We start from the raw sequence: 24,810 nt of genomic DNA on the forward strand, positions 1-24,810 counted from the left end.
TTACATCCAGCTTTCCTTGTGGTTTTGCTAATACCATATGCTTGCATTATGTCTGTTTAAAATCAAAGGATTGAGTCCTCTTCATGTGGTACAGTTTTGCTCCTTAAATGCTTCCTTATGCGTATCTTATGCCTTGTAACAAATTGCACACCGCACTTACATGCAGTGCAATGTGCACGTTTAACACACATCAGAGTGTCACAGTGAAAAAATTAGCCACATCATCATATATCGATCTGATTTAGGAAATGCCTTATAAAAAAGTGCCTCTAAACTACAAATTTGTATAGTGTAAAATATTTGTTCAATAGAGGATATAACATCACAGATTGCCTTTGTGGCTCAACACAAACAATACAGACTTGAATCTGCCTGATTTTGAAGAAGTAAAACCTTACGGTATGACATCATGTCCTGCTGCCCATATTCCAAATTAATTTTGCATGTTCAAAGCCTTTAATGAATGCACTTTAGTATAGAAATTTGAACCAGCCCATGTCTTGACAGTTTAAAGTCATGCTCTAACCAGTATGCATGTTTGTTTTGGTCATGGTGACCTTATCCTAGTGCAGCGTGATCTTTGCATGCTGTTAAAGGTAGTAATTGTCACTCAGTTTTACAACCTGCAGTTTTTAAAATAAGCACACTAGGTTTTGCACTGGGTGTTCTCGTATCTCAATTGACAGTGCACGATGCTTGCCAAGGTCATGAGAGTTTGAATGAAAGGGAACACATCTTGAATGCACTGCTTTGAATGAAAGTGGATATAAAACATGCAAATAAATGATGCAAATGTAGCCTACATGTTCTGTACAAGTTTCTTATAGGTAATGAGGGCAAAACGTTGACTGGACTAATGTTGATATTAAATTTTTGTTAGCAAATTGTGGTTTGGGCTTCCAAATTGAGACGAGTGACTAGGTTGCGTGAACATTTTAGATTTGATTGCTTAGCTTGTTTTATATAGTTCGTGTTTGTCCTAGGAAGATCTTTGAACCACTTGCATGTCATTGGGTGACTTTCTGTATCTTGGTTGTCAGTTTGAGCATTGGTTTGACATCACATTGCAAAGATCAGATTTTGTCATTCATAATCATTTTGTTTTTGAATGTCAGATTTACACCAGGTGTTTACATTCATAAAAAAATCTTCAAAATGTGGCTAAGTTAATTACAGCCCTATGAAATCAGTTTTATTTTTTTTCCATTAAAATTGTTCCATTGTTTAAATAGATTACAAATTAATTACAAAATGTATATTTTTATAAAAGTTCCAAAATGTTTAATTCCAGAATGAATAATTTTTGATAATTGTTTAATATGTTTAATATGCTGCTGAACACCTTTTAGCTTTGAAAATATTCACACACACAAAAAAATCAGCTATATTTTATTAAGAATTATAAATTGAGTTTTTGTCTTTCTGTATCTGTATTGTAGTATTTTAGACATTTAGGATTATATTTAGGATTATAGTTTTTGGCTGTGATGTTTTTAGTGATTCCAAAATATTTAGTACCAGAATTGTATTTTATTTTATTTTTATTTTTATTTATTTATTTTATTATTTTTGTAGTCATTCCAGGATGTTTAATTTCAGAGTATTTTTTTTACATTCAATACAAATTAATTTTATAAAAGGTCCAGAATGTTTAATTCCAGAATTAATAATTTTTAATTATTCTAGAAATATGCTGCTGAACACCTGACAATATTTTACAATACTACATTTTAATTCTTCTGTTTTTTGTTTTTTTTTGTTTTTAAAGGTTAAATTAAAGATATTAATAAAAAGATCATGACATTTACAGAATTCAACAGCAATTTATTTAAAGTTCAACAAAAACAATTTTTCCCAAATTCTGTGTTTTCTATTAATTTTCTGCATTCAGTTGTAACGGTTTAATTGAATAATAAATCTCTAATTAATTGATTTTTATTAAAAAATATAATTTTATTATTTTGTTCCTCAGAAATACTATGTTGTGTATATACATTTTCTGGTAAATAAATTGTGGTAAATAATTTTTCTGGTAAATATTCCTCAAAAAATATTTTTAATAATAATTTTTGTAGTAGTAGTAGTACTAATTATGTAATAATTATGTAATAATTATGTCACAATTTTTTCAAGTAAAACAAACCTTTATTTTGGCGGGTTGCTGTGAAGACCTTTTAAGTTTCTGTTTGTATATTATATGACAACAGTTATTCTCAAAAGAAACACTAAGATGCTCATTAAGGGACTCTCAGAGCAGTTCTAGAGATTTGTTTATGTGCTCATGTACTCATATATTGAGGAGGCAGAGGCTGAAAATACAGTGAGCATCACATGCAGGATTCATATTTAATTAGTCTTATTGCAGCTTAATATTTACAGACAATAGTCCATGTTGCGTTTTGATTAAAGTGTACTGACCTACTTTTGATTTATTCATCCCAAATTTGTCAAGTTCCATGACGTTCCGTGTTATACAGTAAATTCCATTTTTTCTAATGACTGGATTCTGTGATTCAGTCCGTGTTTTCTGCATTGTGGAAAACATAGGGCCCTAGGATCCTGTTCAAAATGTTGTGTCGGAGCTGTCATTCATTTAAATTCTAGGTTTGGCACCTGGTAACTCCGCTCCCAGAAATCTGCTGTCAGATGTCTAACCTTATAAAGTTACATGGCAAAGAAATGTGTGTATGATTAATTATTTTCTTCCAGCTAATTATTTAATCCAGTTGTAAAAGGTGAGACCTTTCTGAGTGGCTCTTTTTTTTTTAGAGGATGCTCATGTTTCAAAACAAGTCCCTAGTTATCTTTAACTCCCGACCCTCTTCATTTCGGATCTGGCTAAATTTATTAGATGACAGCTGGCGGGGGTATATTTAGAACACAGGTGGCCATGAGAGCCTTCGCGCCCTGCAGTTCCTCTCCAGTCAAGTGCAGAACCGAGGCAGAACAAAGCCAGCCCAGTCCTCAACGCGCTCTCACCCGTCAAATACAGGTTCAGCCCCACCAACAGGAAGACACCTGCGGACCTGTTCAATCAACTAACACCTCCTGCGCTCTTTGAGTAGTGGCCATGTCATTCAAAATGCATTTGCTTTTCTGTCCAAACGAAGTCTTAAAATATACGAGTGTGAGAGTGTTAATGTGTCTGGTCATTTTGGATCTTAAACATACCAGTTCAAAGAAAGATCATATTGAAATCTTCACAAGGCGAAACTAATGATCCCAGTTGTTGTGGTGCCAAGGCATGATCTAGAAAGTGTGTGTTGATGTTGCCAGTGTGGCATTTGCTGCCCATTGGCATTAGCGGAGCGTACCAGGGGAGCTCTTGCACGGGGGTTACTTGAGCACAGCTGAGTGGGGCAAAGGGGAAGTGTTCCAAATCACTTTTTACCTTCAATAAACATTGCCTTCATTTAGCAGCTGACGTTCCAGAAGTTCTGTTCGTAGTTCAGTGAAAACTCTAGAACTCGAGTTAATTAGAATCTGGAGAATACTAGTATTTGTTTCTCTTGTGATTAGTGTAGTTTATATAGAATAATTGGCTTACAGTGCTGGAACGGCATAAGCTTGAAAATACCTGTTTGGTTCAGGTTAAGAACAGCCTGCTGGGTAAACAGTCGGTGGAGGATTCTAGAGCCTGAGAGTTACAGATTGTTCCCTGTGGCAGTTGAGCTCCTTATCAACATGGATAACAGCCTAGGTCACATGTGGCGCCCATCATCGGAGGAAAAACCAGGTACATTGTCGAGGGCTCTGTGATGAGGGGTCTCCTGAAAGTGTCCTGTGGTAGAGTCTGCTTATTAGGCACAGTGGAAAAAATTGTCCCGGGTCCTGTGAATTTAAGTTACAGACTTTGAACATAAAATTTGTTTTATTTTTAGCTGTGTTTTTAATAAGAATTACAGTTATTTTTAAATATATATATTTTTGGCTGTGATTCCAAAATATTTAGTACCTTTTTATTTTATTTTATTTTATTTTATTTTATTTATTTCAGTATGTTTAATTTTGGAGTGATTTTTAAAATTTATTACATATTTTTTACAAAATAAATAAATTAATTATATATTTGGAATGATTATAAATATATTTTTATAATCATTCCAAAATGTTTATTTCCAGAATTAATCATTTTTAATAATTCTAGAATGTTTAATATGCTGCTGAAAAAAATTGTTGTATTAGCTGTATTTTAATAAGAATTACAATTTTTATTTTTTATTTTGTTTTATTTTATTCCAGAATGTTTAATGTCAGTGATTTTATTAAAATTATTACTAATTAATTACAGATTGTATATTTTTATAATAATTCCAGAATATTTAATTCCAGAATTAATTATCTTTAATCATTATAGAATTTTTTTTATGTTCTGCTGAACACCCTTTAGTTTTGACAATATTCACAAAAAAGTGTTGTATTCGCTGTATTTTAATAAGAATTATCATTTTTATTTTGTTTTATTTTATTCCAGAATGTTTAATCTCAGTGATTTTATTAAAATCATTACAAATTAATTACAAATTGTATATTTTTATAATAATTCCAAAATATTTAATTCCAGAATTAATCATTTTTAATCATTATAGAATGTTTTTTATATGCTGCTGAACACCCTTTAGCTTTGACAATATTCACAAACATTTTTATTTGCAGCTATATTTTTAATAAGAAGTATAGTTTTTATGTATTTATTTTTGTATGTTTATATTGTAGTATTTTAGGCATTTAAGAGTATTTGGTGGTGATGTTTTCAGTGATTTCAAAATATTTAGTACCTGAATTTTTATTATTATTATTATTGTTATTATACGTTATCCAAAACGTTTAATTGCACAATGAATAATTCTTAATAATTCTAGAATGTTCAGTGTGCTGCCAAACCCTTTTTAGCTTTAACAATATTCACAAAAAATATTTTCAGCTATACTTTTAACAAGAATTATAAATTTTATTTTTTATTTATTTTGTGCGTGTGAATGTGTATTGTAGTATTTTAGGTGTTTATGGTTTATTCTGCTTAATTTTTAATTTTATTTAATTTTATTTTTGTAATCATTCCAGAATGTTTAAGTTTAATTTTTTTTCTCAACATTTTTAAATTCGTTACAGATTAATTACACAATGCATGTTTTTATAGTCATTCCAAAATGTTAAATTTCAGAATTAATAATTTTTAAGCATTCTAGAATGTTTAATTTGCTGCTGAACAGCCTTTAGCTTTGACAATGTTTACAATACAGCATTTCATTCTGTGCTGTTTAAATAGATTTTTCTCTGATCCCAATCTGCTCTTTTTGCCAAGACGAGAGTTCTGGCCCAGATGAGTCATGTGTTGTGCTTGTTGTTTGATCACTTGCCCTTGATGATGTCATTTGCATTTAATCCTTCAATTAACTGCTCTTTTTGAAGCCAAGCCAATACTTCTGGGAAAAAAAAAAAAAAAAAAAAAAACTTTTGCCGAGTACCTATTGTGTAAACCTGTTTACAAATAAGCCGTGTTGATCACAGAGTCTGGTTAATTCAGGAGCTGTTGACCGAATGCTAGTACAGTAAGATTGTGCAATCTTTCGTCGCTTCATATTTCTAGACGCGCAAATATTAATGGCATCTTAAAAACTAAGAAGGAACAAAAATTACCTAGGCAAATAAATAGCAGAATGCCAGCAGTCCAGATTAGTGTACATTCATAGGTTGGAGTATCTATATTTACCCCAGAGGCAACAGAGCACCTGAAAACACACTGCGCTAGTAGGCAGAGAGGCCTATCCAACCTTCCAGCTTTATGTAAAAGGATTTGGCTCAAGATGCGCTAAGCCTTCAACAAGAGTGGAAGGGTAACTAAAGGGGTGGCAGTCTTTGAGTCTGTTTTCTTATCGGTGTTAAATCCTGTGTAACATGATTTACAAGGTTTAGGTATCAGAATGATTACCTCATGAAGCGAAAAGTTGCTGTCTACTTTGAGCTTTCCTTTCCACCGTTGAGCAAATGTTCTGTTGCTGATCTACGGCACGTTTCTACAGGATCTGTTTCATTCATCTTTGAATTCCACATTTTGTATCAAAATCTTTAGAAACCCTATATATAAAGGGACAGTTCACCCAAAAATGAAAAGTAAACTTTTAATGGGAGTACTTTCTTAGCATTCCTGTTGCAAAGTTGCAGTGTGTATAATAACCAGCCTCTAAAAATGTTAGACATGAGCGTACGTGGTGATACCTATTAGGTTCATTGGCTATTTTTATATGGGGATGTAGAGAGAGAGAGAGGTGGGGGTGGACTGGTCACCACTCCTCCTAAGAGCATTACGAGTGCATTTGTTTGTGACATTAGCGGAGTGTGCTGTCACTGTCATATGGCAAGCCAAGGCAGCCTCGACTGGTTTAGAGCAGAGACGGTTATTCCGGATCGCAGCCGTTTACCCTCCGCTGTTCCCAGCAGAGCCCTGGGCTTAATCCAGAGCGGAACGCAGCCTGTCACAGAGGTAAAGAGGGGGACAACTCTCACGAGTCATGGGGGAGATCAGACGCAACCATTCCGTATGATTTTCTCACGTGTGTTATTTGGGAAAACGGCGTGTAACTGAGGTTTCTTTGTGTTTTGCTTCTTTCTCTCTCCTTTGTTTGTTTTCTCTCTTTCCCTTCTCGCTTTTTCGTGTGTCTGCATGACGTTTAGGTTTTTTGAATATTCTGTTTGAGTGTTTCATCGTTGCCACAGGTGAACGCTACTTCCTCCGCTGTCAAACTGTCTGGTGTTAATAGTATGCAATTCTGAGTTTGTGTCCAATGTGTCTTTTTTAAAGAGATATTTCACTCAAAAATGAAAATGGTTATTTACATATTTATTACACCACCATTCAAAAGTTTTTGAACAGTAAGATTTTTTATGTTTTTTTTTTTTTTTTAAAGAAGTCTCTTCTGCTTTTCTTTGTTTCTTTGATCCGAAGTACAGCAAAAAATTTGGAATATTTCTATTATTAATGTAATTTATTCCTGTGATCAAAGCTACATTTTTGTCACGTGATCCTTCAGAAATCATTCTGATATGCTTATTTATTATTATTATTATTATTATTATTATTATCAATTATTATTATTAAAACAGAGTATTTTTTTTTTCAGGATTCTTTGAATAGAAGGATCCAAAGATAATTTTTAATTGGGAAAGTTATAGAAATGAATACTTTTATTTAGCAAGGATGCTTTAAATTGGTCAAAAGTGATGATAAAGACATTTATAATGTTACAAAAAAATTCTGTTCAGATAAATGCTGTTCTTCTGAACTTTGTTCATCAAACAAAATGAAAAATGTTCTATTCAGCTGTTTTAACATAATAATAATAAATGTTTTTGAGCAGCAAATCAGAATGTTAGAATGATTTCTGAAGGATCATGTGACTGGAGTAATGATGCTTAAAAATTCAGCTTTGAAATCACAGCAATAAATTACATTTTAAAATGTATTAAAAAAGAAAACAGTTATTTTAAATAGTAAAAATATTTCAAAATGTTGCTGTTTTTGCTGTGCTTTGGATCAAATAAATGCCGGCTTGGTGAACAGAAGAGACTTCTTGAAAAAAAAATTGAAAAATGTTTTGACTGGTAGTGTAGTTCCAAACCTGTGTGAGGCATCATTGCATATTTTTAATATACAATGAAAGTGATCTTTCAGGGTCAGTAGGTGATCATTTCATTTTAGGGTGAACTGTCCCTTTAATTGTGACATCAATGAGTTTATATTAAATTCAGATTTTTTTTTTTTGTGTTGTTGTTGTCTGATGTATTGCGTATCATCATAATTTGTGATATAAGAACACATATCTATTTTAATAATAAATTCATTCAGGTTTCTCATTTGTATATTTCTGAATAGATCCAGTGTTTCTACATTTTCCTAAAGTTTACTAAAAATATGTCATAATCAGCCAATTCTGCTTGTATGGTTTTGTCAGATGTCTTGAATATCATGATTTGTGATTTAGGAACATAGTTATGTTATTTTAACCTGTTTGTCTGTTTAAATCCTAAATCCTTTGTCAGTAGACATGATGTTTATACATTATCTTTAAAAACTTTTCTTAGAGCACTGTATTATATAGAAAATTTGTGTATTGTTGGATTTGTTTGTATTTGTCTGGATTTGGAGTTTTTCCAAAAAAAAAAAAAATAATTTTTTTGTCTTGATCTCTTGACAGCTTTCTCCTCCAGCTTCTTGTTCGTTAATGGAGTTCCGGCAGGGCAGCGGTGATTACTGCCACGCCCAACATCGCAACGCTTGATCACGGGTGGATGTGCCCGAAATCTGCTACTGAATGTCCAGAGAAACGCCTTCTCTGCTCTTCTCTCGCTGGTCTTTCTGACTGACCGCTTTGCTGTACGCCAAATGGGTTAATTGGCATCACTGCACCTGGCATTTAGCTACCGGACACTGTTCCACCCATCTAGTTGCCCGGCAGAGCATCCCAGATTTGTTGGAAGAGGAAAACTTTTGTGGCCTCTAATTTCCCAGACAGGCAGCTTTCGATTTTATATACTGGTTAGTAGTGATTTACCGCAGAGGATCCTGCAAATACCTGACACTTTCACTGTGATAGTGCATCTGCTGTAGTACTGTACCGTGAGTGGAGCTCTGTGGATCCTGGCCCAGATTGGGTGCTCTTTTTCTTCTGTTGAGTGGACACCAGCATGGCCAGGATGAACCGTCCGGCTCCTGTCGAGGTCTGCTACAAAAACATGCGCTTCCTTATTACGCACAACCCAACCAATGCATCATTAAGCAGCTTCATTGAGGTGAGAAAGCATTCAGATATATGCAACACAGATCATTTTTAAGCACAAAACATCACATACTTCCTGCCAGTCAAAAGGTTTTTTTTTCTTTTTTTTTTTTCTTTTTTTTAAGAAGTCTCTTCTGCTCACCAAGCCTGCAATTACTTGATCAAAATACAGCAGAAACAGTAATATTGTGAAATATTTTTACTATTTGAAATAACTGCTTTCTATTTGAATATATTTTAAAATGTAATTTATTCCTGTGGTCAAAGCTACATTTTCAGCATCTTCAGTGTCACACCATCCTTCAGAAATCATTCTAATATGTTGATTTGCTGTTCAAGAAACAATTCTTCTTATTATTTTTATTATTATTAATATTTAAATTATTTTTTTTTCAGGATTAATTGATGAATAGAAAGATCCAAAGATCAGCATTTATCTAAAAATAAAAAGCTTTTGTAACATTATACACTATACCATTCAAAAGCTTGAAGAAATTCTACTCAGCTGTTTTCAGCATAATAATACTAATAAATGTTTTTTCAGCAGCAGATCAGAATATTAGAATTATCATGTGACTGGAGCAATGATCCTAAAAAAAATCACAGGAATAAATAGCATTTTAAAATATATTAAAATAGAAAAGATCTCAATTTTAGTTTTTGTTGTACTTTGGATCAAATAAATGCTGACTTGGTGAGCAGAAGAAATTTCGTAAAACAAACAAAAAAACATTAAAAATCTTACTGTCCAAAAACTTTTGACTGGTAGTGTAAATCGATCACTACCAAGAACGAATTTAAAACATTTGTTCACAATCCTAAATGTACTCTGTTCTGTCCCTCAAAACTTGTGCAATCTTGTTTCCTCAGGATCTGAAAAAATATGGGGCAACAACAGTGGTGCGCGTGTGTGAAATCACCTATGATAAAACACCACTGGAAAAAGATGGAATTACAGTCATGGTGAGATATATCTTTTGTCATATTGTAAATAAGTGTCATTTTGTTTGTTGTTGTTGTTTTTTTTTTTTTATGTTTTTTTGTTTGTTTGAAAACACAGACAAGGGTATTGACTAATGTAAAACTAGATAGACCGATAATCACTGATTTGATTTTAATTTTATTTTTTTTTTTATTGAAACATTTCTACACTGTTATTGATACTTTAATACTAGATCTACTAATAAAATACGAAAATCCTTTTTTAAATTAACTTTTGGGAACATTCCACTTTGTCTTAATTGACTCAACATTATTCCTTGTTGTTATAATAATAATTATTATTATGATTATGATTATGATTAAATATAAAAATAGTATTTAAATTAAAATATTGATCAATATTTTTATATTGATTTTTAATGATTTGTAATATTTAATGTTAATAATAAGTATTATTATTTTTATTGTAAAAATATAATTTTTAATTAAATGTTAATTTTAATAAGATATTTTAATGAAATATAAATGGAAATTTAGATTCAGTTAGGACATTATTATTTGTAGTCTAATTATTAAGTTATTTAGTTTGTCAAAGCAAAAATAAAACAATGATTAAAAACAATAATCAGGTTAAAATATCAGGTAACGAACACTTACATTAAAATAATGTCAATATGGATAAAAAACAAAACAAAAAATAGTGTCAGTTGATGATTAATGTGTTAAGTTAAAGAGAGAGTTCACTCAAAAATGAAAGTTCTGTCATTAATTACTCACCCTCATGTCGTTCAAAACCTTGGTTCATCTTAGGAACACAGATTAGTCAGCTTTCGGATTTCATCAAAAAAATCTAAAAGTAGTTCACTTCCAGAACAAAAATTTACAGATAATGTACTCACCCCCTTGTCATCCAAGATGTTTATGTCTTTCTTTCTACAGTCATAAAGAACTAGTTTTTTGAGGAAAACATTCAGGATTTGTCTCCGTATAGTGGACTTCGATGGTACCCCTGAGTTTGAACTTCTAAAATGCAGTTTAAATGCAGCTTCAAGGGCTCTAAACGATCCCAGCCGAAGAAGGGTCTTATTTAGTGAAATGATCGGTTATTTAAAATAAAAAATTGCAATTTATATACTTTTTAACCTTAAACATTCATATTTTCTAGGTCTGTGTGAACTCTATTTAGTATATAAATTGTATATTGTATAATTATATATAGTATATAAAGTATATAAATTGTACCTTTTTTTTTTCTATAAGGAAAATAACTGATCGTTTCGCTAGATAAGACCGTTATTAATCGGCTGGGATCGTTTAGAGCCCTTGAAGCTGCATCCTGAATATTTCAGAATCGATTCTGAGCTTGGTTTTTTTCCCTGCATGTGGCACGTGTGCGCGCTAGAGATGTGGTGGGCTTCATTGCACAGAATTTGCGCTGTGAGAAGCAGCTTTCACACCGAACACGGAAAGCGTTCTATTTCTATAAGCGTTCTCTAACTATTTTGAACTTCAAAAGCGGCGTGCGCGCCAGTGGTGCCCTCTTCTGCGCGTGCGCTTAGGTCGACGCAGAAACAAGCCGTCCTCGCACGGCGCAAGCCAATGAAATGAATGGGTTTCATAGCACAACGCTTTCCGCCGTCGGTGTAAAAGCTGCTAGACACGTGCGCATTGCTTGACATTGTGTGCTTCCACCCGCCGTGTTTTACTTTAGATATGCTTTCATTAATGCCGTTTGAAATTACAGTAGTATTAGATGCACGAAACCCGTGCACTGACGGACTTTCACGTGCCCTTTGTGTTTGTTGTCCTGAAGAACGACTGCGGCTGCGGTTAAATGCACTTCCATTTTCGAATACTGTTATACGAAACTGATGTTCACACAGTCAGTTATGTTTTCAGAGCTGGACAAAACATTTGATATATCGAAATAGATCTGTGCATTAATGTGAATACGGTCTATTAAACCTGCCACTGTCTATGATCTCATGAGTAATAATGAGTGCTGAGGAAAAAAGGAAAACCCATCACTATTGTCTGAAAACTTTTTAGATACTTAAAGAACAGGATTTTTTATTTTAAATAAGTGACTGTTTTAAAAAGCAGCCTGTTTATATAATAAAAAAAAATAAAGTTTGCACAAAATAAATTTGATATAAAATTTCTAGGAAAATGTAGCCAAGTGCAGAAATATTGAAAACTGAGAATGTGATTCATAGTGATATTGAGTTGATAATGAAAATTGTTATTGAATTGAATCATGAAACCAGTGAAGATTCATACACCTACTTTTAAGATGGCAGTACTGACATACAGAGATTCCAACTATAAACAAAAAGCAAATAAACTGCAATTTGTTGGTTAAAATGTAAGGTTGTAAAGATGTATGCACAGCAGAAGAATTCTTTGGGGAAAAATGTAGATCAAGAATCGTTTTGGAATCAGATTGTCACTCCCAGAATCGAATCGGATCGTGAAGTGCCTGAAGATTCCAACCCCTACAGTATATGCGTGTCTGATGCACAAACGCTCACTCTGTCAACTAAAACTAAATGTGATTAGCTCCCTCTGATAACATGTAAAGCCTCTGTCTGGATCTGGATTTATATGTAGGATGAGGTTCGTTGTGGTTCGCACAAACCATATCAACACAGCCCTTCAGTGGAGCACACATGCTGCATGAATTGGCCGCCCAGTCATGTGATATGATGTCAAATGGATTGAGATGAGGTTGCTTTCTGTCTGGTGCTCCGCAGGATACAATCCTATAACGTTCTGCCAAACATCAGATCTTTCTCTGCCTTTACCTTTTTTTTAACTACTTGAATCCAACATCCACATGTGTTTTCAATTTGGCTCGTCAACATTTCCCTGTTTCCATGGTAGCCAGAGGGGAGCTTGATCTCTCTCCCTCTGCGTTTTTTATTAAGTCTCATACACCCTTGTGTCCTTTCACTCTGCTGAACTTCTCATTAAACGATAAGACTTATACATCACACTACATATTTAACTTTGAAGAATTCTAGAAATGTAGCTTTCCAAGCCTCCTAGATTGACCTGAGGTCATTGTGAATTTTATCCAGCGTGTTGGTGTATCCCAGGCTTTACTTTTAAAAACTCTGCGAAGTGCATGAGAAGTTATGCAAATCAACTTCCTCCTCTCCATCAAGAGAACAGTCAGTTTCCGCAAGAGAGACGCGTTATTGACTACAGAGCCTGTTTGAAACATCACTGCTGTGTTTATGCTCAGCTGGACAAGATGTAATGCTTCAGTCCGTGGCTCTCTATCAAAAGAACATGGAGCTTGTTAAAAACATGGCTGCATTCATCTAGACAGGATTTAGTACCTTTGTTTAGTTTGTGAATAACTTCCATAGCTGTTCCTCAACACGATTTTAAAGGATCAATTTTTTGCAGAATACTCCCCTGTCTGCTATTGGTTGGAACAAAGCAGATCTCGCCTTAAACTCACACTATTGGTTGAGCCAGTGTTGCTGTTGTTGGGCTAGTTGGGACGCTTAAACAAACAGAGCAATGTTTTGAAAGTTCCATAGAGCCGCAGTGTTTGTACTTTTCAAGGAAATAAACTTACAAAAGGCTTACTAATGCTGTCAGGTGAAGAAAAAACCTAGTTATTACACATTTAGGAAAAAATTAAGTTTAAATCAAGTCTGGTCTGTGCTTTTGCGGTTTAGCTCAGCTATTTTCAGATTCAGAGAAAACATTTGCACTTTCATTCAAAAGTTTGCAGTCAGGATTTTTATTCAGACTTTTATTCAGGAAGGATACATTAAATTGACAGTGACAGTAAAGATATTTAAAAAGGTACAAAATTTTTCGATTTCTAATAAATGCTGTTTTTTATAACTTTCTATTCTGAGAATACTGAAAAAAATGTATCACCGGTTCCACAAAAATATTAAGCAGCACAAATGTTTTCATAATGATATAATAATGATTTCTGAACGATCATGTGACACTGATGACTAGAGTAATGGCTGCTGATAATTCAGCTTTGCCATCCCAGGAATACATTTTTTTTTAAACTGTCTTATGGTAAAAAAAATTAAAAAATGTACAATAACTTATTTTATTTCTGGGGTAAAAAGGAGACTTGCTGGGCGCAAGAGGCTTTTTTCAAATACTCAAAAAAAAAAAAAAAAAAAAAAAAAAAAAAAGGCATATTTGCTCCAAACATATAAAACTTTAATTGTTTTGCCTTTGAAGTATAGTTTTGCAGGATACACTACCAGTCAAAAGTTTTTGAATAACATTTTTAATGTTTTTTAAAGAAGTCTCTTCTGCTCATATTTGATCCAAAGTACAGCAAAAACAGTATAATTTTGAAATATTTTTACTATTTAAATTTTTTTCTATTTGAATATATTTTTAAATATAATTTATTCCTGTGATTTCAAAGCTGAATTTTTAGCATCATTACTCCAGTCATGTGATGCTTTTCAAATTATTTTAATATTCTGCTCAATATTTATTATTATTATTATTATTTTTTTTTTTTATGATGTTGAAAACATTCAAGTAGAATTTTTTCAGGTTTCTTTGAATAGAAAGTTCAGAAGAACAGCATTTATGATTTTTGAATGGTATAATGTTGCAAAAACTTTTTATTTTAGATAAATGCTGATTTTTGGATCTTTCTATTCATCAAGGAATCCTGAAAAAATGTTTTAAATATTATTATTATTATTATTATTATTATTAATAATAATAATAATAATAATAAATGTTTCTTGATCATTTGACACTGAAATGACACTAAAAATGTAACTTTGATCACGGGAATACATACAATTTTAAAATATATTCAAATAGAAAACGGTTATTTTAAATATTAAAAATAACAGAATTGCAACGTTCTGTCCCACTCTCACACCGATGATAAAGAAATGAATGTCAAACTATTTGAATGGTATTTTGAATGCCACAGTACTATCTGAGAATGGTTTACTTAGTTTTCTCTGCATACTGACTTTCTTTGATATTTTCTCTCTCTTTAACAGACTGTCTGGTTGTATTTTTTATTTTTTTTTGTTATATAAACTGTTCACTTCTGCTCTTCATAAGAGGAGATGAGGCAATAGCTTTGCATGGGGTCAAAACATGGAATGGGATTTCCTCTCCATTTCACTCTACTCCAGATGGATTTAAACAGTCATCTTCCTCATATTTACATCATTGGATCAGAAAAGTTCAGTGAACTTGATGATAGGTTGCGTGGTGTCATTTCAGTGTATGATTAACCTGTGGATGTCAGATCCCATTTGTCTCGTAGAACTAGCATAAGATGGTAAAAAGTCTAGGTACACTGTTTAAAACAAACTGAAAAGTATAAATCATACTGAAATAACCTTTTAAGTTCCTTTATAGTTCATGAAGGATGATGAAACAGTGTTTCTTTTTGATTTGTTGACATTTGTGTGCCTTATGTCAGTATTTGGTTCTCCAAAGTTCAAGTTTTAAAAACAAGAACCCCTTTAAAGGAAGTAATGAAACTGAAGTGCTGGTTGACAGCAAACAGGTGCCTCAAGCCTCTCCTGCTCTGTTGTAAGCAAAAGCTCGAGTTGCTGGAGGAATAGCAGGTATGCGATTCGAGGAAAATGCCAGGGCATTTTCCACAATTAGCCCCCATGCTGCTGGTTCTGGAGTTCTGGAGCCCTGGCAAGAGTACAGAGCACTTCCATCTTGGAATGGACTCCTGGAATTAATAGCCTACTGTTGACATACTAGACAAGGAGGGGCTTATTAACCTCTTAGTGGATTAAAATGTTATTTTTAAACCAGGAGATTCTCATAGACGGTCCTCATAGAAAACAGTCTCCTCAACTCGTGCTATAAATGTCCCCTTTTCTGAGAAAGCAGCGATGCAAAACACCATGCTCTGTTTGTCAGGATATTTTGACGCAGCACATTGGTGTTTTTAAAACATCATTCAGACTCGGTCTTCCATGAAAAGCCGCCTGTAAAGAAAAGTCTTTAATATCTGCATGCGGGTCAGATCGTGCCTTTGTTCTGATCTGTTGAAGCATTTATCAAAACCCACAAAGCGCATAGAGCATGTGATCCAACCACAGATCAAGTCCTAAAATTGTACATGAGAAGTTTACCTCGTTTACGCTTCATGTTATTTCAAACTTGTATGACTTTTTTCACAGTAGAGCACAAAGGAGGTATTTTGAAGATTGTTTTGTGTGCGTTTTTTTTGTCAGTACAATGAAAGTCTTTTGGGTCCAGTGTTGTTTTAAAGGGGTCATCGGATGCCCATTTTCCACAAGTTGATATGTTTCTTTAGGGTCTTAATGAAAAGTCTATAATATACTTGGTTAAAAATTCTCAATGGTAGTGTAAAACAACACCCTTTTTACCTTGTTAAAATGAGCTCTGCAAAAATCATCCCATTCTGAGGGGTTGTTTCTTTAAATGCAAATGAGCTCTGCGTGCCCCGCCCCTCTCTTCTCTCTGTGGAGTGACGTGCTGCTCTGAGAGATTATTTACTTTAGCCGCATTTAGTGCGTTTAGCCACGAAAATTGCTAACTAGCAAGTTATTAGGAAAGGTGATTGCAGAGATTCATAAAAAAAAACAAAAAAAAAAAACTTATATTCGCTTTTGCTGTAGGTGAAGCTGGATCACGAATGATTTGACACATTTCTGTAGATCGGGAGGTGCATTCCCTTCACAAACAAATGTAATCCACTGCATCTTCAGCGGCTCAGATGTCGGAAGTAAATGACGACCACTATGTTCATTATTACATCCAGCAACACAACACCACAATCACTCAATTGGAGATATTCTTTCTAACTTACATCCCTGCTCCAGTATCGAAACAATGGAGGTCGGACTGGTACAGCTGATCTTAGGTAAGATGCTCGTGTCAATCATCTATCGTGGGAGCGGACTCTGTCTCTGTGACGCCACACCGACAGGCATCCGAGAACGGCTCGATTTGAAAAGGGATATTATTTTTACAGATGAATCAAAAACCACTGCATGGATTTTTAACATTATAGGGCAGATGTGTACATACACTGCCAACACGCATTGTTCAAACAACATGTAAAAGTGAACTTTGCATTCGATGACCCCTTTAAACCCATTGACTTTTATTGTATGATCAAAAACAGTTCTTCAAAAAGATCATGTTTGTGTTCCACAGAAGAACATGAAAATTCATAATTTTACTCACCCTTGTTTTTGTGTGAATCATCCTTTTTAAGTACCTAAAGACTTAGAGACAGCTTATTGAATAAGATGTGATCATTGCCTGTTTGCACTGTTACATAATTCAGCATTTCTGATGATTCACCTCTCGCACATGGTGTTAAATCGAGCTGTTCGTGACAGATCCGATTGAACCGGTGGAGTTGACAGGGCAAGTGGCATGTTTGCTGTTGCAGAACTTGTGAAAATCACACAGGGATCATCAAAGGGATTCACAGACTGCTGTGAAACTGAGATGATGCATAATGCTGAAGCGTTATAGAGCACCATCTGCTGGTGGTGACTGGGGTCATTTGTTTCCCTTTAACTTTTTCTCTTTTTATCTTATCTGCGAGTATTGTGTGTCTCTCTATATGAGTGTTTCCTGTTCAATTTGAAATATAGTAACATATAGACATATAGTAATGCTTAGTGATAATAGATGTGAACTCGTCCTCCTGTTTCTCTCCCTCAGGATTGGCCGTTCGATGACGGCGCACCTCCTCCTACCAAGATCGTGGATGACTGGCTTAGTCTGCTGAAAAATAAATTCTGTGAGGATCCAGGCTGCTGTGTGGCTGTGCATTGTGTGGCCGGACTGGGCCGGTGAGTGTTAAGTCATCCTGTGACCACACCAAAGCTATAGCTGTCTGTCTGAAATGTTTAGATTTGATTGATTGATTTTTTTTTTTTTTTTTTTTTTTTTTTTTTTTTTAAATATTCCAAAGGGCAATTATGTGGCAACTCAAAACAACTATTTTTTTGGCTGGGGATGTGACCCCTAATGACAGATTTGGTAAATGTAAATTAGGATTCTGATTGGAAATTGGGTGAAAAATCAGCCAATTATAATTGTACTGGTATAATTAGTGCTGTCAATCGATTAAAAAAAAATTAACTAATTAATCGCACATTTTTTGTGAAATTAATTGTGATTAATTCCACCTAACATTAAAGTTTTTAAATATACTTTTGTATTGCGATAATTTCACATTGTCTTCAAATTAATGTATTAACAACATAAAGACAGTATATTTTTAATATTTGTTAAATATTCATTCAACATTACAATATAATTGAGAGCTATTAGTTTGAACGTTTATTAGACTTAATAACTTAGATTTTAAAGGGTTAGTTCACCCAAATATGAAAATTAGTCCATTATTTACTCACCCTCAAGGCATCTTATATATGTATATGTATATGTATATGGTGTATATGACTTCCTTCTTTGAGACAAATCCAATCGGAGTTATGTTAAAAATTATTCTGGCACTTCCAAACTTTATAATGGCATAGGTGGGTGTTTCTATTCATCAGTCTGAAACAAGCCCAATAAAGTGCATCCATTAATAAGAAGTGCCGCACACGGCTCCGGGGTCTCCTGTGACTAAATAAACACACTTCTTTTCAAGAAAAAAGAGACAGAAGCAGCAATTGTGAGTGGGGTGGCCCTAGCCCCACCCCTGCGTTAAACTGTAAAAATGAATTGCCTGTGATAATTAATCAAATTATAATTACAAAAATGACAAGGATTGGGAGATTTTTGTTAACAATGACCATTCAAATCAGTGTTGTTGTTGTTATACTAAAATTAAACTTGAATTCTTTTCATAACTGAAATAAATCTAAAATAAAGTATAAATGCTTAATGGAAGAATGTAAACTAACTGAATTAGGATAAGTGTAAGTTTAAAAAGCTTAATAGAAATGCAATCTGAAAGTGAAATAAGATCTAATTCTAAATGTTAATAGTAAATAAATAATACAGAAATACAATTGGTTCAATTGAAAATCTGCTGAGCTTTATACAGTGGACATGAAGTCCTAGTAATTTCCCAGCCTGCTATTGTGGCTGTTCAGAAATTGTAGACGTGCAAATGCTCATCTGAATTTGATGGGTCAGGCTTTATGTGGCTCGCTTCTCTCTCCTACAAAAATTCTCAAACATATCAACAGCCTTTCCCAGGATCTGTTGCTCTTTTTCCCTCAGAATGCAATCAAGGACTGTGTGTGTAACATCTCTGGCAGAGCTTTAAGCTGGCTTGTGTTAGTGTAGTGTTTGAGTTCTGCTGTTTACATTTGGTTTCTCATCAATTTTTTTTTCGCTTTACCCCAAATACCCCTCAGCGACAGGCCTCTCAGTCTTGGCCCGTGTCCTCTGCAGGTCAAACCCATTCTCCCTGCTTGACCGCTGTGTGCCAGAACCAACCGTCCAAACCGACACACAATATTAATCCAAGTTTATTATTCGAAGCACAAAGGTTGACGTCCGAAGACGAAACAGGAAGCGAATGATAAGCAGCTCTCTTAATTGCTTCTTTTCAGTGAGGGATCCTGGTGTAGTCACCGTGCTGCCCTCTTATCTGGCCAGCTGTCAAAACACACAGACCTTAATTAAGCTGCGGCGCTCGAATTGTCGAGCCAGACGGTCAAATGTTGGCGGGTCTGCGGGAGCGGTAGGCTAATGACAGTCCGGTTTACCCTGCCCGCCCTCCTCCCACTTTGACCCCTGACCGCTTCTGCCGACAAGTTAAGCACCAGCCTCTCTGACGTAGGTTGCTGCTCCTGTGGGAGCCCTCAGCAGTTTTTGACAGGGAGCCAATGTTTGCTTTAGTAGGATGAGTTTGTGTTGTTATGCATTGGAAAGGGGCACACTCAGGAGACTTCAAAGCTGTCAGGACCCTGAGCGCAAACGGTAAAAATAGACAAGGTCTCTGACAGGGGCTGACACACTCTTCAAATCTAAATTTATTGTATTTTCGTAAATCTGGGATTAGCACGTAATGACATTTAGGGGTTTTTTTCCCCCCCAAAAAAGACATTTATGACCTAACTGCTCTGTAAATTATTAGAATGATAGCTTAAAATACATTGCCATCCAAATGAGATGTCATTAAAAGGATATGAAAATTCTGTCATTATTTACTCACCCTCATGTCGTTCCAAACCTGTATGACTTACTTTCTTCTGCAGAACATAAATTCATATTTGAATGGACAGTGTTAGTCAAAAGGGAACCAGAACTGTTTGGTTACCAACATTCTTCACTATTCTTTCATGTTCTGCTTAAAGTGCTCCTGTTATGCCATTTTAAAGGTTGCTAATATTGTTTTATGAGTCTCCTAAAACAGGTTTACATGTATGCAAGGTCAAAAAGCACTTTAGTTTTCTCCAAAAATAGATTTAATTTTACCTCATTTCTAAATGATTCATAAACGACTCATGCGAAGCAGTTTGAAGAATCAGTCTCTCTAAACCCCTTCTTTCCGTGAGCCCTCACTGCTGTGATTGTTCAGATGGCGCAGTCCTTTATGATTGGTCTACCGCGTACACCACGTGTTGGAAAACGAAATGCCCATTGCCATAACTGAATGACAGCCCTGGAGACTTGTCAGTATATAGAAAAGTTGGCATAGATTTTACCTTATCAATTCGAGCCAGAGTCTGAGGATGAAATGCTTGAAGTGGCTGTTCGACAAGTTAGCATGGATTTCCGTGGAAAGTGCTCGCAATTTGCTTATGTAAGCGAACCAGGCACAGGTCTATGTTGTAAACTTTCCACTGCGTATGCGCTTTGGTCGACACAGAAACAAGCCGTCCTCACGCGGCGCAAGCAATTGAAACGAATGGGTTTCATAGCGCAGCGCTTTCTGCATTCAGTGTGAAAGCCGCTTTGTGCGCCATCCTTTATGTGAGTTAGCCAGTTAGTAATGACATATGCAGGGTTGTTACACAACATAACATACACAACTACGTATTTTGAACGATCGCTAGAAAATACAATCTTTGTAGATTCATCTTTTGGAAGTGAATATTAAACAAATTTACTCACAGCGTAGGATCTGTCTTCTTGACATGACATAAACCACATGGAAGTTTTACTGTGTTTGTGGACAGCAAGTTGTTTGCGCCGTAGAAGGTGGGCCGGGCATTATGCAAATGTGTTGCTTTGTGACGTATAGCCGTAACAGAATAAGATTGTGGCGATTGTGAGCCGACTGTTTTTCTTTTATAGACAGTAACTTTATTTATCGTGCACTGTCGGCTTCACAACTTTGCAGATAGTTTATGTTCACATACAGCTACATGACACACTGCATGAAAAATCATAATTGAAAAGGCATAATAGGAGCGCTTTAAGAACAAGTACAGGTTTGGAACAACATGAGGTTGAATAATTGATTTTTCATCCACTCCCCTTCGTGTCATTCTAAACCTGTGTGACTTTTCCTCAAAGGAACAGAAAAAGAGAAGTATTAAAGATTGTATTGTTTTTTCAACTCTTCTTTTTGAACATGAATTTGTATTTGGGCTGTCAGAGTCTATATTAAGTCTTGAAGCCATACAGTAACTTTTTTTTCTGATGAATAGACTGTAAAGTAGTTGTAGAGTAATGCGTCTTGCCATTTGGAAATGTATAAGGTATTGTAACTTACAGACCTATTCTCAAATGTATTAGGGGGTATCCTTGCTGAGAAGGGCTGAATGGGTAGCGTTTCCTGCAAAGCCTATTGTTTCTTTGGGCTGCACACACACAGCAGCTGTTGAGGTGATGTTTCCTGGTATTAAACACTGTGTGTTTGTGTATATGTTGCAGGGCTCCAGTGCTGGTGGCTCTGGCACTTATAGAGAGCGGAATGAAATATGAAGACGCCATTCAGTTGATCAGGCAGTAAGTATATGTTTCAGCTAACAATACATTACCAACACCTTGCAGCAAAGCGATACAACACCCAGTCAATACAGAGAGCGATACAGTACAAGAAGAGTAAATGATGCAGCACTGATACATGACAGATATTGTGTATCATAAAGCATTACAGCTATTACAGCTAATTATAAAGCACAAACAAATTATAGGAAATTATGCAGTCAAGAAATGAATATAGTGTACACTGATGCTGTAACATAGAACAATAGCACACAACACGGAACTAATGGATTACAGATAACAATTCTAGCAATAAATATTACTGCTTAAATTATTGATTAATGTACACACATTACATGCATTAATTTAATGTAAGCCATAAATTGTGTATATTACAAAAAGCTTTTTTGTATATATTAAGATATTTAATGTATATATTAATATAAAAAATTTTGACTGCTCCTAATGTTAACATTGTCTCTATATATGTCTGTATATGTACACTACCAGTCAAAAGTTTTTGAAAAGTATGATTTTTAATGTTTTAATAAAGTCTCTTCTACTCACCAAGCCTGCAATTAGATCCAAAGTACAGCAAAAACTTAAGTTTTGAAATATTTTTACTATTTAAAATAACTGGTTTTCATTTGAATATATTTTAAAATGCAATTTATTCCTGTGATTTCAAAGATGAATTTTTAGCATCATTACTCCAGTCACATGATCCTTCAGAAATCTTATATTCTGATTTGCTGCTCAATAAAAACATTATTACTATTATTATATTGAAAACAGCTGAATAGAATTTTTTAAGGTTTCTTTGAATAGAAAGTTTAGAAGAACAACATTTATCTGAAATAGAAATCTTAATCATCCCTTTTGATCAATTTATAGCATCCTTGCTAAATAAAAGTATTAATTTATATATAAATTATGTGTATATTAATTTCTTGATATAAAATATATATTAGTATGTCAATATAGATTTTATATAGCTTGTAATATTTGGCATGTATATATATGCATATGTTTATGTATGTATGGGTGTGTTAAAAATTCCTTAAAAATAAATATTAAAATAAATAAAACTATTATAAATGAATTATTAATGATTTAAGTAATTATTGATTATTTACCATTTATCCTTATTATTACTATTATTATAAATGGGAAAAATCATTGATAAAAAAACTAATATATCTAATGGATATTATTTGTTGTTCTTTTTTTTTTTTTTTTTTTTTTTCTTTTTTTTTTCCCTTCCCCTGCGCAGAAAACGCCGGGGCGCCATCAACAGCAAGCAGCTGACATACCTGGAGAAGTACCGCCCCAAACAGAGACTGCGTTTCAAAGACCCACACAACCACAAAAGCAAGTGCTGCCTCATGTGAACCGGTCTCACCGGCCTGCCACTGAAGGAACCAGTCAGTCACGGACTAAACCGGACTTTAAAATTACCAATCTAGTGCATTTGAACTCTTGCTACATTTCAGGAGGGGAATTCAACCCCCTTTTGGTGTATGTCAGACCCCTGCACACAGGGTCTTCACCAGCTCAGGGCTGTGAAAGACGAGCCTCTTGAATTTTGTCTTTACACACAAACCCCCTCTCATCCTCCTCAGCGTGTTCACAAATGTATGGTGAACGCAAACACACACCGATGCACACACTCACACTGTACCAGCAGCACACAGTCCAAAGATGATCATGGGCACCAGCCACCTGCTCAGAAAACAAAATCACTGTTGTTATGCTCACGCTTTCGTATGAAACCGCTCGACTACCCTTTCTTTCTCTTTTGTAATTTTGAAATTTCAGAATGCATGTCGCTGTACTTTGAAGATGTGAGTGAGTGGTTTAACCTAGCGCTCCTTTTTTTTTTTTTCTACATTGTATCATGTATCATCTACTCTGGGATTCAAGTTTTTGCACCACTGGCTGCTTATTAATAGAACTGTGGGTGTCTGGATGAATAACAGCACACGTTAACAAGACTTCCAGGTTTTTGGATGTTTTAGCTGCTTTGAAATCATGTTGAAACTCAAAGAAATCCAGCTGATCTGATACCCTGTTGCAGCAATGAACCGAGAGAAATCCATGTGTGAGCACGCTTGTAGATCAGTAGTTTTAATTTAACACAGCAGCCACAAGAGGGAGTCATCACACTACGCATTTCACATGAAAAATCTTTTGCAGCACATAAGTACAGCGTTTTTGAATTTTATTTATTTTTTGTCATTTGCGCTCAGTGCTCACGCGTGGCTGTTTCTCACGGACATAGCTGTACTGTGGACACTTACTGTGGAATGGAACTTTTTCAGAGTGAGGCTTAAAATATTTAGTCATGTCCATACAGTAGGAAATTAAATGGAACAACAGGATCTCTGCTTAACTAGACATCAGTGAAGGAAAACAAAAGGTACTGAAATGATCTGCTAATATGAAATGCATAAGACCTTGGATCTGGGATAATGACATTTCTCTGCCTTTGAAATCCAAAGCAAAAGCAAATGTTAAGGAAATGTGTAATAAAAGAGTATGTTTGCATAATTGTGGTTCTGAGAAGGATAAGCAAATGCTTGTTTAATAGATTAAGGTTACATTTTGCTTACATTTGTCAGTTTAATTCACTTCTCCTCTCTTGTTTATCTACAAAGGCAATGGCTGGAGAACTGACATATTTTAATGCTGAGCTCACTCCAATTTAGAGCTAAACTTTAAGACAGGAGATCAGGTTTTTCCTCAAGTTCACATTTCTGGATATGATACCATGGTGGATCCCCATTTTTTTTTTTTTTAAAAAAAAGAAAAGTGTGAATAAAGCAGCTCAGTGTTGCTCACATATATAAGGGCTTCTCTCACATGCTGACATGAGTCACTTTTATCACTGTCTCCACCACCTGTTGAGTGTCTGCATTTGCAAATCTGGAATGTTTTGATGAGTTGTGGCCTCAATAAATTTAATAGTTCTTCTTGGAATGTCTCTGGAAACCGATGTGATCAGCAAAATAATAGTCAAAGGTAACATGCTTTTGTGATAAAGGATGGCACAAGACTCAAACTACACACCGCATTAAAGTTCATCCTGACCTTGTTCAGTTGTGGTCTTGAAGATGAAGACATCATTAGTGAGAATGTCCACCATGTGACTTTTTGTACTTTTATTTTTCTTCTAAGCTCTGATTATGAATAAACCAACAGCTGAAGTCATTACCATTGA

The 24,810-nt window shown here is 34.6% G+C and overlaps 1 protein-coding gene across 3 annotated transcripts in view; it reads left to right on the forward strand.

Annotated features, from left to right (window-relative positions):
* The window catches only part of ptp4a3b (protein tyrosine phosphatase 4A3b), a 37,203-nt gene extending 12,393 nt beyond the window's left edge, over positions 1 to 24,810 (forward strand). The window contains exons 1-6 of one of the 3 annotated variants that reach the window (XM_051131264.1): positions 3,401 to 3,736; positions 8,196 to 8,790; positions 9,648 to 9,740; positions 17,412 to 17,542; positions 21,537 to 21,611; positions 22,864 to 24,810. In XM_051131264.1, the coding sequence (XP_050987221.1) occupies positions 8,686 to 8,790; positions 9,648 to 9,740; positions 17,412 to 17,542; positions 21,537 to 21,611; positions 22,864 to 22,981 (522 nt within the window). In that variant the 5' untranslated portion in view covers positions 3,401 to 3,736; positions 8,196 to 8,685 and the 3' untranslated portion in view covers positions 22,982 to 24,810. Of the gene's footprint in view, positions 1 to 3,400; positions 3,737 to 5,463; positions 6,485 to 8,195; positions 8,791 to 9,647; positions 9,741 to 17,411; positions 17,543 to 21,536; positions 21,612 to 22,863 lie in introns of those variants that run through there. The other 2 variants (XM_051131262.1, XM_051131263.1) reach the window with 2 other exon arrangements.

Source organism: Labeo rohita, chromosome 16, assembly GCF_022985175.1.
Source record: "Labeo rohita strain BAU-BD-2019 chromosome 16, IGBB_LRoh.1.0, whole genome shotgun sequence".
Lineage (NCBI taxonomy): Eukaryota > Metazoa > Chordata > Actinopteri > Cypriniformes > Cyprinidae > Labeo > Labeo rohita.